Source organism: Pygoscelis adeliae, unplaced genomic scaffold (assembly GCF_000699105.1).
Source record: "Pygoscelis adeliae isolate BGI_AS28 unplaced genomic scaffold, ASM69910v1 Scaffold121, whole genome shotgun sequence".
Lineage (NCBI taxonomy): Eukaryota > Metazoa > Chordata > Aves > Sphenisciformes > Spheniscidae > Pygoscelis > Pygoscelis adeliae.
Genome location: NW_008824359.1, coordinates 9,089,502 through 9,105,603, shown reverse-complemented (window position 1 = coordinate 9,105,603; position 16,102 = coordinate 9,089,502). Strand labels below are relative to the sequence as shown.

At 44.6% G+C, this 16,102-nt stretch overlaps 1 protein-coding gene across 1 annotated transcript in view; it reads right to left on the bottom strand.

Moving 5' to 3' along the window:
* Nucleotides 1–14,926, bottom strand: part of ELP3 (elongator acetyltransferase complex subunit 3) — a 98,446-nt gene extending 83,520 nt beyond the window's left edge. The window contains exons 1-6 of the mRNA XM_009319723.1: nucleotides 14,831–14,926; nucleotides 13,510–13,648; nucleotides 11,848–11,918; nucleotides 9,435–9,498; nucleotides 7,472–7,540; nucleotides 5,440–5,594 (exon numbers count right to left, since the gene is read on the bottom strand). Coding sequence (XP_009317998.1) covers nucleotides 5,440–5,594; nucleotides 7,472–7,540; nucleotides 9,435–9,498; nucleotides 11,848–11,918; nucleotides 13,510–13,648; nucleotides 14,831–14,907 — 575 coding nt within the window. The 5' untranslated portion in view covers nucleotides 14,908–14,926. The remainder of the gene's footprint in view (nucleotides 1–5,439; nucleotides 5,595–7,471; nucleotides 7,541–9,434; nucleotides 9,499–11,847; nucleotides 11,919–13,509; nucleotides 13,649–14,830) is intronic.
* Nucleotides 14,927–16,102: the final 1,176 nt, after the last annotated feature.

Sequence of the window (16,102 nt, the reverse complement as noted above, 5' to 3'; positions counted from 1 at the left end):
GTTCATGAAGAACAACAGCTTGTGGGAAGGACTCACGTTGGAGAAGTTGGTGGAGGACTGGCTCCCATGGGAGGGACCCCACACTGAAGCAGGGGAAGAGTGTGAGGAGCGTGTGGTGAACTGCCCGCAACCCCCATTCCCCGTCCTCCTGCACCACTTCGGGGGGAGGAGGTAGAGAATTCGGGAGAGAAGTTGAGCCCGGGAAGAAGGGAGGGGCAGGGGGAAGGTGTTTTAAGATTTGGTTTTTATTTCTCATTACCCTACTCTGATTTGATTGGCCATAAATTAAATTCATTTTCCCCAAGTTGAGTCCGTTTTGCCTGTGACGGTGACTGGTGAGCGATCTCTCCCTGTCCTGATCTCGACCCACAAGCCTTTTGTTCTATTTTCTCGCCCCTCTCCAGCTGAGGAGGGGAGTGATAGAGGGGCTTTGGTGGGCACCTGGCGTTCAGCCGGGGTCAACCCACCACAAGCATGTTTGCTTAAATCTCTTTCCTTGAGATTCACAGTACACTAGAATTTCCTCACACGCGGGGCCAGCGAAATACATACACAAAGCCAGCTGCATCAACACAGGCATACTATGCCCCCTTGTTACCCCACATAACTTAATTGCGTGTCTGTGCCCTAGAAGTCAAGCAGCCGGGCTAAATCTTGGTAAAATTACAGCAGCAAGACTAGACTTAGCAGCAGAAACCTTCACCTTCTAACAAAACTCCTGAAGTCTTATTTGGGAAACTTAAAATAGACTTGCTTCGAAAATAAAGAGTGACCTTTTGAAAGTAGCTTTATTCCTCACTATTGAAAAGCAAAATCAGGGGTTGCTCAGCTGTCAACCTTCGCGATCACCATATTTCTTGTGGAGAAACCGCAGCTTCTGTTAGAAGAATTACTGATACATGAGACCTAATGTGAGTATTTGAGAAAAAAATATAATGATCTTCCCAGAAAACACATCATCCGATAACCACACAAAACACATTTTTCATGGGTTGCTCTGATCTGGCATGGTCAAGAAGCGTGATTTCCAGCTGAGTTTTAAAATGCGCCAGGAGCTCCACATATCAAACTGACTGCTGCTGAAACTGCCAGCGCTCGGGGTTTTTTTTTTCTTCCTCGGATGGGCTAAGAGGTCTTAAACTGGACACAATAATCCAGCCCTAAGCAGCGGTTATTTAAAACCCAGGTCTTCTCTTCCAGCGAAGGCTCTGAAGTAGCTGGATCTATCTGCTTACTGCTTGCCAGAAGATCAATACGGCTTTTGGGATACCTAAAGGAAATTTCCTCATGTATAATGAAAACATTTGTGGCAGCGGGAAACATTGCTGCTTGCTCACCAGCTCAGCGGAAGACACAGCTAATGGTGGAAACTCAAAAGGACACTTGGCAAAAGCAATACGATGACAAGCCTAAGAAAAAGGCAGTCTCGCAGCGTCGTCCGGCATTAGGAGCTGCAATTTCTCCACGAGGAATCAAACGCAGCCAACAGTACTCACTTCTGCAAGTTCTGGGCTCCAACGCATGAGGCAAGTGGAAAATGAGCCTTTTAAGAGACTACTCACTGATGAGTGGATGCAAAGCCAAACCAGCCTTGGATCACGGACCTATTATGGAAACAGTTATTATGTCTGCCGTGCACCTGAATATTGTCACATAAATATCAGGTACACAAGATACTTGACTTGCAGAACATGAGGTTCCAGCAATTTTATCCCCTTCTTACCTTGCCATTAACAACGTGATTTACAACCAGATCGAACATCAGACAATGCACGATACTGTTAAAAATAAAATTTAAAAAATAATTTCTATGCATTTTTAAATACACTAAGAGAAGCCAGGCTTGATGTTGCAGTCCAAGGAGCTGCACGGGCACGTAGCCTAGGGGGACCTTTCTGACACCTGCCTTTCTCAGCACAGGCAAGTTCTCATTTGGCCTCATTCACTAATTAAGCATCAGATCCTGGCTCAGAGAAAAGGTGCTCAGCCCTTGGAGTTAAGTGGTGAGTCACAGCGGCAGTTAAATATGCCCGGCACCTCTAATGACTCATGGGTCAGGTGAGAGAAGCAAAATGATGGGGAGCAGCAATTCTCATTTGCATGTGTATTTTACACCTTCTTGGTTCACTGTCCTCACGAAAGAGCAAAGGCAGCCGCAATCAGTGATCGAGTCAACACTTTGGCTTGATGGGAACAACTCCCAGAGAAAGATGGATTTCTCTAGTGCACAAAAAGAAAAATCTACCTTATAGTGCAGTAATTACAAACCTCCTCCTAAGGAAGGGAAGCTTATCACCAAGTCCACAAGCTTGCTTGATAGGCATCCAGAATTGCACTGAAGTCTCCTAAGTGGTGTTCTCAGCAGATAAAAATTAAAACTTCTCAGTCTTGTTGCACACCCTCTACAAAACAGAGATCCCCTCTGGCTCTGCAATTCTTTACTCGTTCCTCGGCCAACTTATTTCTCAAGCATACCAAAGCGCCTCAAGCAAAGACTTCTGTCTGAGTAGTCTAAAAAGTGTTTATTACCTCAATAGGGAGGTCCTACAGAAATATTAAACACCAGCAACATTTTCCTGGGGAAGCAATTTCCTTCCTCCACTCGCGACAGAGTTGCTATGAAAGCCCAGCAGTTTATCTTTTTAAAAATCACACTTTTGGTTGGCGAGTTCATGTATGTAAATACGGTCACTTCTACACTCGTGTTCTGTTCCTGCATCCATAAAACCCCAAATCTTAACTCACTTGAGGTCCACCCATGCAAAAATGATCTCCTACCGCTTTATAAATACAGGTATAAAGGGAGTTCTTCACACCTCCCAAGTTAGATGCCCAGTTTACCTGGAAACAGTTTAAAGCAGCAACCTAGCTTAGATGTTCTGAGCCATCCCATGAAGATCCTGCTCTCTCCACTGTCTATAAAGCCAGTTTCAGACTTATTTAGTCGGCAGCAGCTGGCTAGAGCAGTGCCCCACTTCCCCAAGACAGATCACTCCCAGTCCCACATCAGTTCTCTCACATAGGCACTGCTGGGTTTGCAGCTGTGTGATTTACCACGGGGACAGATTCACCGCAAGACTCCGAATCTGTAAGAAAACCAGACGCCAACTCAGAACATCAGCTGGAGTCCAAGGGCCAACACAGTTTGAGGACTAATTTCTTTAGTCAGACTTGCAGTGCCGGTTCCTGGTGAGGAACAGTATATACATCCCTGGCAGGCTACGGTCGTACCGTACTGGTTGAAACTGCAGAGTCACATCCTTTTTATCAGATTAACTGGGACCAGAAGCTGCAACGGGCTGATCAAGACAAAGTATTATATGAAGAAAATTCAAAATTACGTCAAGAGGATGATGCCAGATTGATGAGCCCTGCAGTGCTGCGCAATTCAGACCGTACAGGTGAGCATATCACTGCCACTGGAAAAACAGCATTGGACATAGAAGCAGAGCTCAAGTTTAGGACAAAGTAAAGAAACGACTGGACAAAAAGGGGGGCGGGGGGGGAAGTGTTCACAGTTAGGTGCACTGAAGCCTATATAGACAGATGCTGTACTGGTTTAATCAAAGGTCATGCTCAGAAAGACTTTTTAAGAAGCATCCTGGCTGAAGGTCTTTTTCCCCCATTAGGGAATCACTGTACAAAATCTAAAATTAACTAATGATTTGCACACGGAGGAAAAATTTCAAGGCTACCATAATCACATTCAAAGTAAGGGGTGAGAGAGACCAGATCTCAGGTTACCACCTAACACAGTGCCCACAATATAAAACAAGTAAAATATCGTCAGTATTCCCCATGTAGCATGGCTTCTGTTGATGGAAGTAGTGAGGGAGAAGGGCTGAATCCTCATGTACAGAGACATAAATTCAACCTTGACTGCTTATGCCAAGTGTCATTGATCGTCTCAAAATGCAAGAAGCACAAAAAGTAAAAGGTCTGATTGATTCATCCTGAGCCCAATTTTCTTGCCTCTAGAATATTTAGGAAGTGCAACTTGAATAACTCCCACATACCTCCATTTAGCAAGCATTTAACATTAATTTTATGTTAAAAATATAAACCTTTGTTTATCTGCTGGAAAAAACCCACAAATTGTTAGTGCAGGTTTTCTCACATTGCTCAATCTGCGTGCTTGCAAGGCAGTACAGTGACTTCACAGTCACTTCGTTTTTGCATGCACTTAAAATTACTTGGTCACACGGTCTGTGTCGTAGTTTCCTCAATCACTTGCAGAGCAAAGGACAGGCTACTCCAAAAGAAATTTTGGGTCCAGTAAAATTAGCTAGACACCTGCAGCAGACAAAATATGGAATAACCACGTCCTGAACCACCCGACGTACGTATAAGCCCAGCACTAATTTGAACAGACAACCTGCAAACTCCACCCTTCTTCCATAACGAGCCGTGTCCTTCTGCGCTCACAACCAGGGCACTAGGAGCCAAAGAAAAGCAATTCTTTTCCCAACTTGTTTGTGATTTTGTCTTGACAAAATCCACTTGGAAAGAGCAGCATCGCACTTTTTGTCTAGTCTTTGAATGACAAGGAAAAAACCCAAAGAAAACCAGCAGAAGTGTTTGCTGCCCTCCAGAGGAAAACCAAATGAAATTACAGCTTTAAAATACGAAGGCAGACATGAAGCTAGACAAGGGCTAGTCCTACTCAGTTCTAAAACCGCTTTCTTCAGTAGATGATAATGGTATCAAGGAAAATCCACTGCACTGAACGACGACAAGGTAGCAAACTAAAACTGTCAGTAGGGATGCTCACCTAGTTTTAACAGCTCCAAAACGTCACATCTTTCCCATTTTTCCTCTCAGTTTTATACTGCAGAATGCACTGGGAAGTTAGGTATGTAATGACCCAAAGCACACAGAAGTAAACCAGCCTCTGATTTTCCATTCATCAACTGCAGACTGAGAAGAGGAGCATCTCCCTCTCACACCGAAATACTGCAAGGGTAACTGCGTTTGAGACTGCAAGGGGCTCAGAGCTCCTGAGCACTGACGCTCTCGGGGGTGAGTCATCCCTTACGGGAGCTGACATCTGGCCTCCCTCCAAGCCAGGATCAGTTCCCCTTCCCAGCTAAAGGAAATAAATCCCACGGCAATGTGATTCGTCACAACTCCAAAGTAAGGTGATGAGGCATAAAAGGTAGAAGTCCAGTTGGAACGCCAAGAAATTAGAAGCAGCTTAGCATTTCCTACACGAGCAAATAGATAAGCCATGGCCCTGTCTTCTGCTGGTGCTATGCAGTACGCAGAGCAATGCTGCAAGTTGAGCTATAAATATTCTGTGCTTAAACATGTATTTGGATAAACATTGCCTTTCAAAAAAAAAAAAAAAAGGCCTGTATTTTTGTCTTCAGTATTTTCTGCTCTTACATCAGTTAAAGAACACTTCAAAAAAATTACTTTAAAGAAAACCAAGATGCCTACCTGACGGCCTCTGCTACATTATTGGAAGTGTGACCTGATAAGGCATCGTGAAGGTTTCTGATGAAGTAATCTCTGTACTCTTCAGGCAGGGCCATGAATGTTCCACCCATCACAATGAACTCTACTTTATCCACGCTGTGGCCCAACTGCTTCAGCTGTAAAATTAAAAGTACCAGGGAAAAATTACCAATCAGGGACTTATTTAGAAGACTTCTCTGAAAACCCTGACATTCCTACACTGCATTTCTTCCTTCAGTTGTCATATCTTTTATGAATGACAAACCATGAATACTTTTGTACAGATTTCTTATAATCCCTCCCCCAAAACCTCAAAAATTATTTTTCTACTGCAAGAACACAGTAGAGATATTGAGCCCAGCCTAAAAGGTTGTCTTGACAAAGCAGAATTACTTGAGCCTAGCATCTTGCTGATGGGAGTTACACTGGTTCCAGTTTGAAGCTCGCTTAGATATGTCCAGTAGAAAAAGGTTCCTCACATCTGCTTCAATCCATGTAGAATTAACTTTCCTTAAAAACTTGCGGGAGAAAAGGACTACACTGAATCCATGGAGAATTTTCCAGTGGATACGGAGATAAACAGGAAACCAGTCAAAGCAGAACAGGATTGAGAAACTCTTCAGATCTTCTAATTCTCCAGTGGAGACCCCCCAAAAAAATCATTTTGGTGGGAAAGCTGCTATTTCAGTACTAAATTCTCCATGTAAGTAATTATTGAGAACTAGCAACAGCCACAAAAGTTCAGTACAATTTTGTTGTAATAGGGTCTCCTATCAGTAATCAGGTATTGTTCCGAACAGATGACATCTTATAAGAGGTTCAAAACTTGTCATTTATCTAACAGAAATGACTGTTAGACAATTAAAAGGTCTAAAAGTAATTCATCTATGGGGATCAAGTCAGGCTAACATAGAATTATAAGAATCATGAAATGCTGAGGTTGGAAGGGACCTCTGGAGATCACCTAGTCCAATCTCTCTCTCAAAGCAGCGTCAGCTACAGCCGTTTGTTCGGCACGGTGTCCAGACAGGCTTTGAGTATCTCACAGGATGGAGACTGCACAACCTCTCTGGGCAACCTGGTCCAGTGCTCGGTCACCCTCACAATTAAAAACTGTTTCCTGATGTTCAAATGGAATTTCTCATGTTTCAGTTTGTGCCCATTGCGTCCTGTCCTGTTCTGTCACTGGGCACCACTGAGAAGAGCCTGGCTCCATCTTCTTAGTGTCTCCCACCAGGTATTTATACACATTGGTAAGATTCCCCCAAGCCTTCTCTTCCGCAGCCTAAACAGTGTTGGCTCTCTCAGCATCTTCTCAGATGCTCCAGTCCCTTCATCATCTTAGTGGCCCTTTGGTAGACTTGCTCCAGTATGTTCATGTCTGTCGTCTTCTGGGCAGCACAGAACTGGACACAGCTCTCCAGATGGGGCCTCACCACTGCTGAGGCCAGAGGAAGGATCCCCTCCCTTGACCTGCTGGCAACACTCATCCTAATGCAGCCCAGGAGCCTGCTGGCCTTCTTTGCCTCAAGGCCACAACGCTGCTCATGGTCACCTTAGTGTCCACCAGGACCTTCTTCTGTCAAGCTGCTTTCCAGCTGGTCAACCCCCAGCATGTACTGGTGCCTGGGGCTGTTCCTCCCCAGAGGCAGGACTTGGCGTTTCCCTTTGTTGAACTTCAAGAGGTTCCTGCCAGCCCATTTCTCCAGCCTTGTCCAGGTCTCTCCGAATGGCAGCACAACCCTCCGGCCTATCATCCGCTCCTCCCGATTCTGCGTCATCTACAAACCTGCCGACAGCGTGCTCTGTCCCAACACCCAGGTCACTAACAGAGAGGTTAAACACTACTGGGCCCCAATATTGACAGCTGGGTTCCACCACTAGAGACTGGCCTCCAGCTGGACTTGGTGCTGCTGATCATAACCCTTTCAGCCCACCAGTTCAGGCAATTAAAAGCGTTATCATTATTTTCATCACAATCACAATCCATTCCCCTTTCACTGTAAAAATTTACCTGTTCCACTCTGTGTCTTGTCTGGAGATAGGGGTCATACCTAGCCCGAATGGCCCTCATGGACGTTGGCTAAAAAACACAAGGAGATCCTTTTTGTAAACTTTTTATAAAAAAAAACAACCCGCAGTGAAAAAGAACAAAAGACAACTTTTAGCACTGAAATGCTAAAGTCTTCAAATCCTAATGGACCCTATAGCCTTCAAACTCACAACCAGAGAATCCATCCAACTGTAAATTTGAATTTGGCTCCTTAACTCATTTTTTATCCTTGATGGTTAATATGACAAAGAGAATGACACAATTATTCAAATTTTTAGTGCATTAAGGCAGGATGGATAAAGAATCTCTACAGTGAGTCTCAAAAAATATCGTAAAAAAAAAAATAAATCACAAAACGTTTTTCAAAATACAAGTTTTTCTGTCCCGTTCATTTCGGTTTTTCTTCACTTGCACAACAGTTATCCAAGGAGTATCCTCTAGAACTCAGTCTAAACTTCTAAAATTCTTTCATCTAAACATATTCTTTCAATTGAAATCCCTAATAACTTACTTTTTATATTACCAGCTGATGTAAGCCTATTAATAATACTCTAAGATAAGGTTTTCAAGTATCTTGTGTATCCTGGATTTGTTTGGTATTTCATTCTGTTATATTAAAAGCTCTACAGGATGAGGACTCTTTAAATCATGCATAACTCCCACATGCTGTTAGTATTGAACAAATGAACACAACATATCCAAAACAACATGAATTATAAAGTCATATAAATATACACAGGATTTTCCTACTTTGCATTAATGGGACAAGTTTCAAGCCACTCAAAAACGGACCACAGACAAAATCCATTCCACAAGGATGCTGCATCACTGTTTACCAAATTAATGCAGTTTGTATTTTATCTCATTTTACTACTTTATATCTGTACAATAGCTATGAGGTTTTTTGTGAAAACCAGTCACAGTAATTTAGTCACAACAAGATCTTTTGCTGTTAAACTTTCGGCATACAACAGGAGAGTGTTATTTTGGTCATATATGTTTAGCGAGGCATCACCGCAGATACAGACGTGTAAGGGCACAGATGTAATTTCAGAGGCACTAACAGCTAAATAATGGGCTTTTTTCCAGAGCTTGACCTTTGTTAATCAGCAGGGTCCCGTAGGTTGGACAGGACTGAAAGCAGGTCCAGTTAGGGCAGGATGCTCAGGGCCGTGTCCAGTCAGTGGTTGACTATCTTTAAGAATGGAGTTCCCCAAACCTCTCTAGATCCCTACTCAAGCGTTTGAACAACTGTCACGTTAAAACATTCTTTTCTTATACGAAGGCACAATTTTCCACGTTCCAACTCGTGGTTGTTGCCTCTCATCCTTCCACTGGGCAGCTCTGAGGAGTCTGGCACTGCCTTCTCTGTACCCTTCCCTTAAACCCATATTAAGCCACAAGTAAATCTGTTATGTTTCTGGTTTGGACTGTTTAGTTCAGAAAATTTTGACGCGGACTGATAACTGCTGTAGGAATCACAGCTAGCATTCACTGCAACAAACTGCACGCAGCAGCGTCCCAAGGGAGACAGCAACGTCACCTTCAACTGCTCTTACTCACTCATCGCTTTCCGCAGCTGGAGATTCCGATTAACAGCTGTTCCCACACCAGCAAGTCGCGGGGTACAGCCACGACCGCTGCACTTGCCCTGCTCAGAGTCACAGGCTGCTCGCTCCTGCTCTACAGCGTATTACACGCATAACAGTATAAACAGCAGCAAGGTGAGGAGAAAGAAACAACTGCTACAATAATTGAGAAGAATTTCCAGTCTTGTAGTTGAGCTGCTTCAGATCTCGAAGCGTACGAAGTCTGCTTTTGTTTTTTATTCTTGCAACATGGGTGAATTTGTAGAAATAAAGAGCAGCCTAACCCGAGTTTATAGAGAGCGTAGGCAATGCATTACGGCAGACCGAAGTAATACCTCATATCCAGTGTAAGACTGTGTTGAATATTCAAAATCAGAATCAGGTCCACCTGGGCAGTATCTGCAAATATTAAAAGACAGAAAACAGGCATCAAACTTACACAATTGCAGCAACTTAATGTGTCTGAGGTTACGGGGACACAGCGGGTGCAGGCTGAGCAGACACTGCTCCAACTACCCCACCTCTCACCAGAAACGCAGGGGAACATAAATTTGAGACAGCCTGACCACAGCAACACGCCAACCGCTCTCCCGGCGTTCGGGAGCTCTCATATAGGCAAAACCAAATCCACAAAAGGCAGGCCTTATTAGCTCAAGCACTACGGTACCTTAAGGCTGCAATACAGCTTCTAGACTAAAGCTGGTTCACATCTGGTCAGCTGAGAGCACAGGATGGATGAATGAATTCCCGCGTTTCTGCATCACCCGACGTAAATATCGGTACAGACCTCAACGCACGTGCTGAAGACAGCCGTTCTGCGATACCCAGTAACGCTGAGAGGAGCTGAGCCTATGTATGTTTACAAACGCTAAGTATACAGTGCAAACCAGGTGTTTCATTTAACTTTAATGAGAATGGGATGTCAAAAACCAGTTCAGACCTGTCAGATGACTACATCCGCACAAAACAACTTCATAAGACTTACTAGAAGCAAAGTGTACTGTGATCATATTTCTGGAACACGGCATTATTTTAGGGAGCTGTCATACAGTTTTGGAGTAATAGTTACACACAGGTTATTAGATTTTAGAAAGTAATTTTACAATCAATTTAAATATTTTCCACCATTCTATCAAAAACATCGTCTTATTTGATGCAAAATATGATTTTTGTTTGGCACAGAAAGACATAAAATAGAGACATGATCTTGTTACACAATCTGCATTTCTTTTCCAGAAATTATAGAATTTAAAAACCTTGATGGTGAGAAAGCTCATTTACATTTGTTTTTTGAACTTAGGAACATGCCATGTAACGAATACAGCATTCTAAGACTACTTCAAAAGAATACAGTCCATCTACTCCGGATAACTGTACGGCAGTTTGGTATTAAACTACAGTTTCTGCGTCCAGAGACTTGTTTGAAACTCCTATTCTGTGACACAGCAAGACACACTTGCGGCTATCACAGCAAGACTGCTGGCCAGGAGAGGAACGGTACACAGCAGAGAGTAATTAAAAGGAATATAAATTTATTCTGAAGGGTCCTGAGCTTTCTTTTGAGGGCTGTGGGATTAACGATCAATCTCCACTCATTCTGTGCTCAAAGGCGACCCGAGACAGGAGGGCTGACAACCCCTTCAACGTTAGCCGCGGGCGCCGAGCGCCTCCAACAGACAAGGTAACAGAGCAGTCAGCCTATCGTTACTCACAGTGAGCAGATCCGAAATGCACAGGCTAAGATAATGCCATCTCTATCAAATCAGACACATTCGGTTCACAGTCAAATTGATTAGTTTCCTCACCGCCTGCCCTGCAAACTCAACCCAAGTCAACTGTCACCATTATAAAATTAATTGCCAAATTACCATGGCCAAATTAATTTGCTGGCGAAAGTTGTGTAACCCGATTGAAGACATTTCATACATGTAATTACCTGGAACATCTCAAACAGAATAGCTGCTCATGCAAAAAGAAGAACAGAGCCAGCTCACTCTGTGTCAGGCACCTGGTAGTGAAATACACTGATGTTTTGGGCGTGACAAGGCGGGAAGGAGAAGCAGTGTTTTGAAATGGATGAACTGACATGGTTAGAAAAAAAAACAGACGAGATTTCAGGTGCAGAGACTCTTACGTCAGAGGTAACACACTTCAAGGTAAACCCAGCTTGGGTTTCTCAATTCAAATAAAACTCGGAAGCTATTCCCTGAACGCCACAAGCTCTTGGCAGCTGGAGGCCTTCCCTTCCATCTGTGCTCTCGTTTCATTCCAGAGCCAGGCAGAGCCAGACTGTCACACCGAGCAAGTCTTTGCAGACAACACCTGCACCTCCTCGGGTGGGTCTCAGTTCAGCAGTTTTCAAACTTTGCAGACTGAGCCCCGTTTGTTTTCCGTAATAGTCTTCTCCCATCTGCTCACGGACCCGGTCATATGCTCAACGCACCTGCGCACCCTGCCACAGTAATACAACCTACATTTGATCATTAATATATTCTCCTGGTTACTATGTTCACGAAAGCGTGTATCTACTAAGGTAAGTAGGGTTTGGCCCATGAAAGAAAAAGGTTTCCTCCTTGAAGAAAAAACAAGTAGACTTTTTAGCGTAACGCGCAGGCATCGGCAACCTGCAACTTTGCGCTTGTGCCGAAAGGAACAAGCCCGTCCCCAGTACAACGCTACCGCAACACTGGACTTATACAGAAATACTGCAGCACAGTCCTCTCGGGTCATCTAAGCTGTCATACTTACACACATATGTTGCCTGTGAAGTTAATGTGCGGACACCTGTGTGGTTTACACATCACAGCCACGACAGCGATCTGTAAGAAGCAGAGTTACAGAGGAGAGAAATTATAGTAATTGCTTCTGAAGTTACTAAAATAAAGTGCATCTTGGAAGGCTATGTATACATGTGCATCTGCGAGAGACTATTTAAAGACGTTTTCTGCTTAGTCTGCCACCTAGAACATCTGTGCGTTAACTCTTGAAGGAGATAACATTGGATAAACAGATAAGGAGTAAACACTGGCACAGGCTGCCCAGAGAGGTGGTGGATGTCCCATCCCTGGAAACATTCCAGGTCAGGTTGGACGGGGCTCTGAGCAACCTGCTCTAGTTGAAGATGTCCCTGCCCACAGCAGGGGGGTTGGACTAGATGGCCTTGAGAGGTCCCTTCCCACCCAAACCATTCTGTGATTCTATGATAACAAATACATCAGGAAATAGGAAGCCTATTATTTAATATTTTCGCAATTCAGAATAAACTGGCAGTATATTATAAAGAACCAGGTGTCTTATACCAAATCTGATTAACCACCTTGCTGGAAAGATGCAGACTGACATTCGGGTATTCACTAGGACCATCTAACGTGCATCTAAAACAGTGCAAGGGTGAGAGTGTGCCACCAAGCACATCAACCACCACCTGGAAGATGAAAATGGGGGACAGATGAAGAGAAACAAAGAGATATAAACCAAAGACAACAAAAATAGCTTCCTCCTTCCACCTAACTGAGCGAAGCCTTTTTTTCCCAGGCTGATCTCAGAGAGCCTTTCACACGTTAAATGCAAGCATAATGTAAGATGCGATCTTCTTTTTTAGAAAGGACCACAGGCAGAAGAGACAGACGGGCAGAAGAGACAGACGGGCAGAAGAGACAGACGGGCAGAAGAGACAGACGGGCAGAAGAGACAGACGGGCAGAAGAGACAGACACACCAAGATTTTTCTAGTGTCCACTAATTTGGGGCACCCAACTTGGAATACCTCGTTTTCAGAAATCCTGGTTGGAGTAAGAGTTTAATGAAATATTCTATAGCCAGAAAGAAGAAACCAAAGAAATTAAGGGTTTTATTGCGGGTGGGGTTTTTTGTAGTTTTGTTTGGTTTTTTGGGTTGGCTTTTTTTTAAGTTATAAAAATTGAACACTTCCTGGGATCTGGTTTCTGGTTTGTTTTTTTTAATTTTTATTAACTTGAGCTGAGGCATGCTACACATACAGTAGGGAAGCTTAAAAACACGCAGCTGAATGTTAGCTGTACCTCTATTCCTGCTCTCTGCCTGAACTACCTTTCAAAGAAACAGGTTAAATACTAACATTTTACCTTTGTTCGCTGAGAGGGCCTGCAGATTAAGCTGCACTATTTCTACGACAACTAAAAAGCACGACACGCTGCTCTGAAACAAAGTCCCCAGACCTCCTCTTTCTCGTCTCCCAAATGCTTTGAAAGCAATAGCCCTGCGGGCACAACGTGACAGAAAAGGCAGCCTGGAAGCTGGCAACGCAGCCAGTGCATTGTCATTAAAGCTTCCGGACAGTCAGTATCCTGGTCTTTGAAGACAATTAAATACAACTTATTGATGAGAGCAGGGGAGGACGGTGGTGGAGGGAGAGAACGATGTACGTGCTTACCCCGCTAGCAGTCCTTATAGGCTTGGCCTTCAGCTTTGGCACCAGCACCTTGCGGTACTGCGGTGGGACCGCGGCGATGATGTCAACCAAACGCGGCTGCGCTGGAAGTCCGTACTTTGCTGACGTCTTGGTTTTCAGCCTGAAAGCAGAAATACCTCAAACTAACAACTCCATTCTGACTTGCATACCCGTATTCCACAGCAGCGCTATCGTAGCACTGTTGGGTTACATGGAGATCTAGGTAGGTTCTCCCAGTTTGTCTTTCCAGGTAACATATTTGTGATAGGACGAGAGGAAACGGCCTCAAGTTGTGCCAGGGGAGGTTTAGATTGGACGTGAGGAAAAATGTCTTTACTGAAAGAGTGGTTAAACATTGGACCAGGCTGCCCGGGGAAGTGGTGGAGTCACCATCCCTGGAAGTATTTAAAAGACGGGTAGATGAGGTGCTTAGGGACATGGTTTAGTGGGCATGGGGGTGTTGGGTTGACGGTTGGACTCGATGATCTTAGAGGTCTCTTCCAACCTTAATGATTCTAGGATTTAAAAAGCACACAGTAATTCCTTGCAACAGCTGCGTTGTGTATTAAGATACCAAAGTCCAAATAAAGTTGATACGCAACAATTGCCGACGTTTTGAGTTTCTGTACACTTTACTTCTAAGCATGATTTTATCAAAACATTGTGAAAGCTGCCCACGGACTCTGGCTTACCCGCTTTCAGCGATTTAAATCTTTTCGTAAGACTTCCATCTGATTAACCCCTACATATGCAGACTCTAGCTGACTTAACTTCTAAGACATTCATGTCAGTTATTTCCAGCATCAGCAAAAAGTTGGCAATTATATCATGTAAATGAAACAGAAACGGTGGGAGAAATTCAGGTTTTATTATTCCACGTACGTAAAGAAGAAAGAACTTCCTGTAAACAACAACTTCATTTATAACACACTGCTAAGAAAATCTGATTTAAACTTTATCCCTCAATCAATCTCTCCTTTCCCTGATGGAACTGACTTTCGCACTACTGAAGGATGAACACAGGTGGAAACACAAAAAGGCAATGACAAGTTTCTTGGAGTTTTTCACCAATACAACCCATTTTGTTCTCTGAGCAGTGCCAATGAAGTAGCAAGGCACGGTATCAAATCACCAAAGAATTTACAAATCCTGGTGGTATTTTTTTAATCAGGTAACAGTAAGAGAAATGACAGTAGCCTGTGAAAATAAAACATTTTAAAATAAAGCCTGAACATAACAGACTGTACAGGACATGTTAATCACCGGTGGATCAGCTCTTCAGTGTCATCCCAGAGTGACTTACTTGTTCAGATTCACATCTTTTCCCTGCTCGTGAGCCTCAATTAATTGCTTTATGATGTCAGCTATTGTCATCATCATCAGCTCTGCATGGCTGAGGTCTCCTGAAATGAGAACAGCACAACAAACCACGTGTATAGCCAGTGCTTTCCAACTGCTTGTGACAACCAAGGCGCCTCTGCTCTGTCGTTCATTTTTAATATTTCCTACAATTGTTGCCTACAGAGGGAATTTTGCCACCGCCTATCACTCTCCATTTGCAGCATTGCTCAAACAAATGACAGTCACCGCCTCATACCGCTGATTTTCTTTTACTTCTAGGACAAACTCCACCTTCTTATGTCAGAGCAATCTGCACAACGGCTAGAAATAAAGAGTCACTGGAAGTTAAAGACAACTAGTAGACTAGTCTGATGCCACCAGTACACGGGGCAAGGGGCAGAACGCGTTCATGAGGACGGTGGGGCAAGCCAAACGCAGAGGCCAGCTCTGTGAACTCCCCTCCATTGCAGAGGGGGCACGCTGCACCAGGCAGTGCTATCGGTGCCTTAAAGCTTCCCCGCTGCGCCTCACAGACCCACCCCAGGCCGCAGCGAGGGCTTGCGCCGTATACGTTGCTCGCATTTCTTCCACACCAGCTTTGGGAGAAGAAGGGCAAGAGATCCATCCACGCTTCCTAACAACAACGTGCATTTCTTTCACCTTGTGCGGCTCCGTCTACACCGGCAAGTGTTGGGACAGTAAAATATACACGCCACACTTGTCAGAAAAGCCACCAGCAGGGACGTAGCCGGGTGCTCCAACGAGTTTTCCTTCGCGCCAGCCGTTCTGAAATCCGGCAGCATTTACACCCACCCGGGAGAAGCACCGCAGGGATGCTCTCCCACCCGGCCTCTCTCTGCAGGTAGCTTTGTGGGACAGACCGTACCGCTGCTAGTCCCGCGCTGCCCCGCACCATCTTTGCTGCCCCATATCCCTTGTTTTTTTTTTGGGTTTTTTTTTTTTTCCCCCTTTGCCATGAGGGAAAAGCCCAGCAACACCCGGACTGCCCTGCCCCCGGCACCCCATTCTGTGTCCGACAGGGCACCGCTCAGGAGCAAGGCTGAGCGCCCACACGGGTGCAAAGCCTCCGCCTCCCAGCGGCAGCGCCCAATTCAACAGCGGGGAGAGAAAACGGGGGGCTCACAGAGGGGTGCCGAGCCCCTCCAACCCTCAAGCAAGGCGGGGGCTGGCCCCGCACCCCCTTCCAAAAGAACATGGAGGGGGGAGAGCAAAG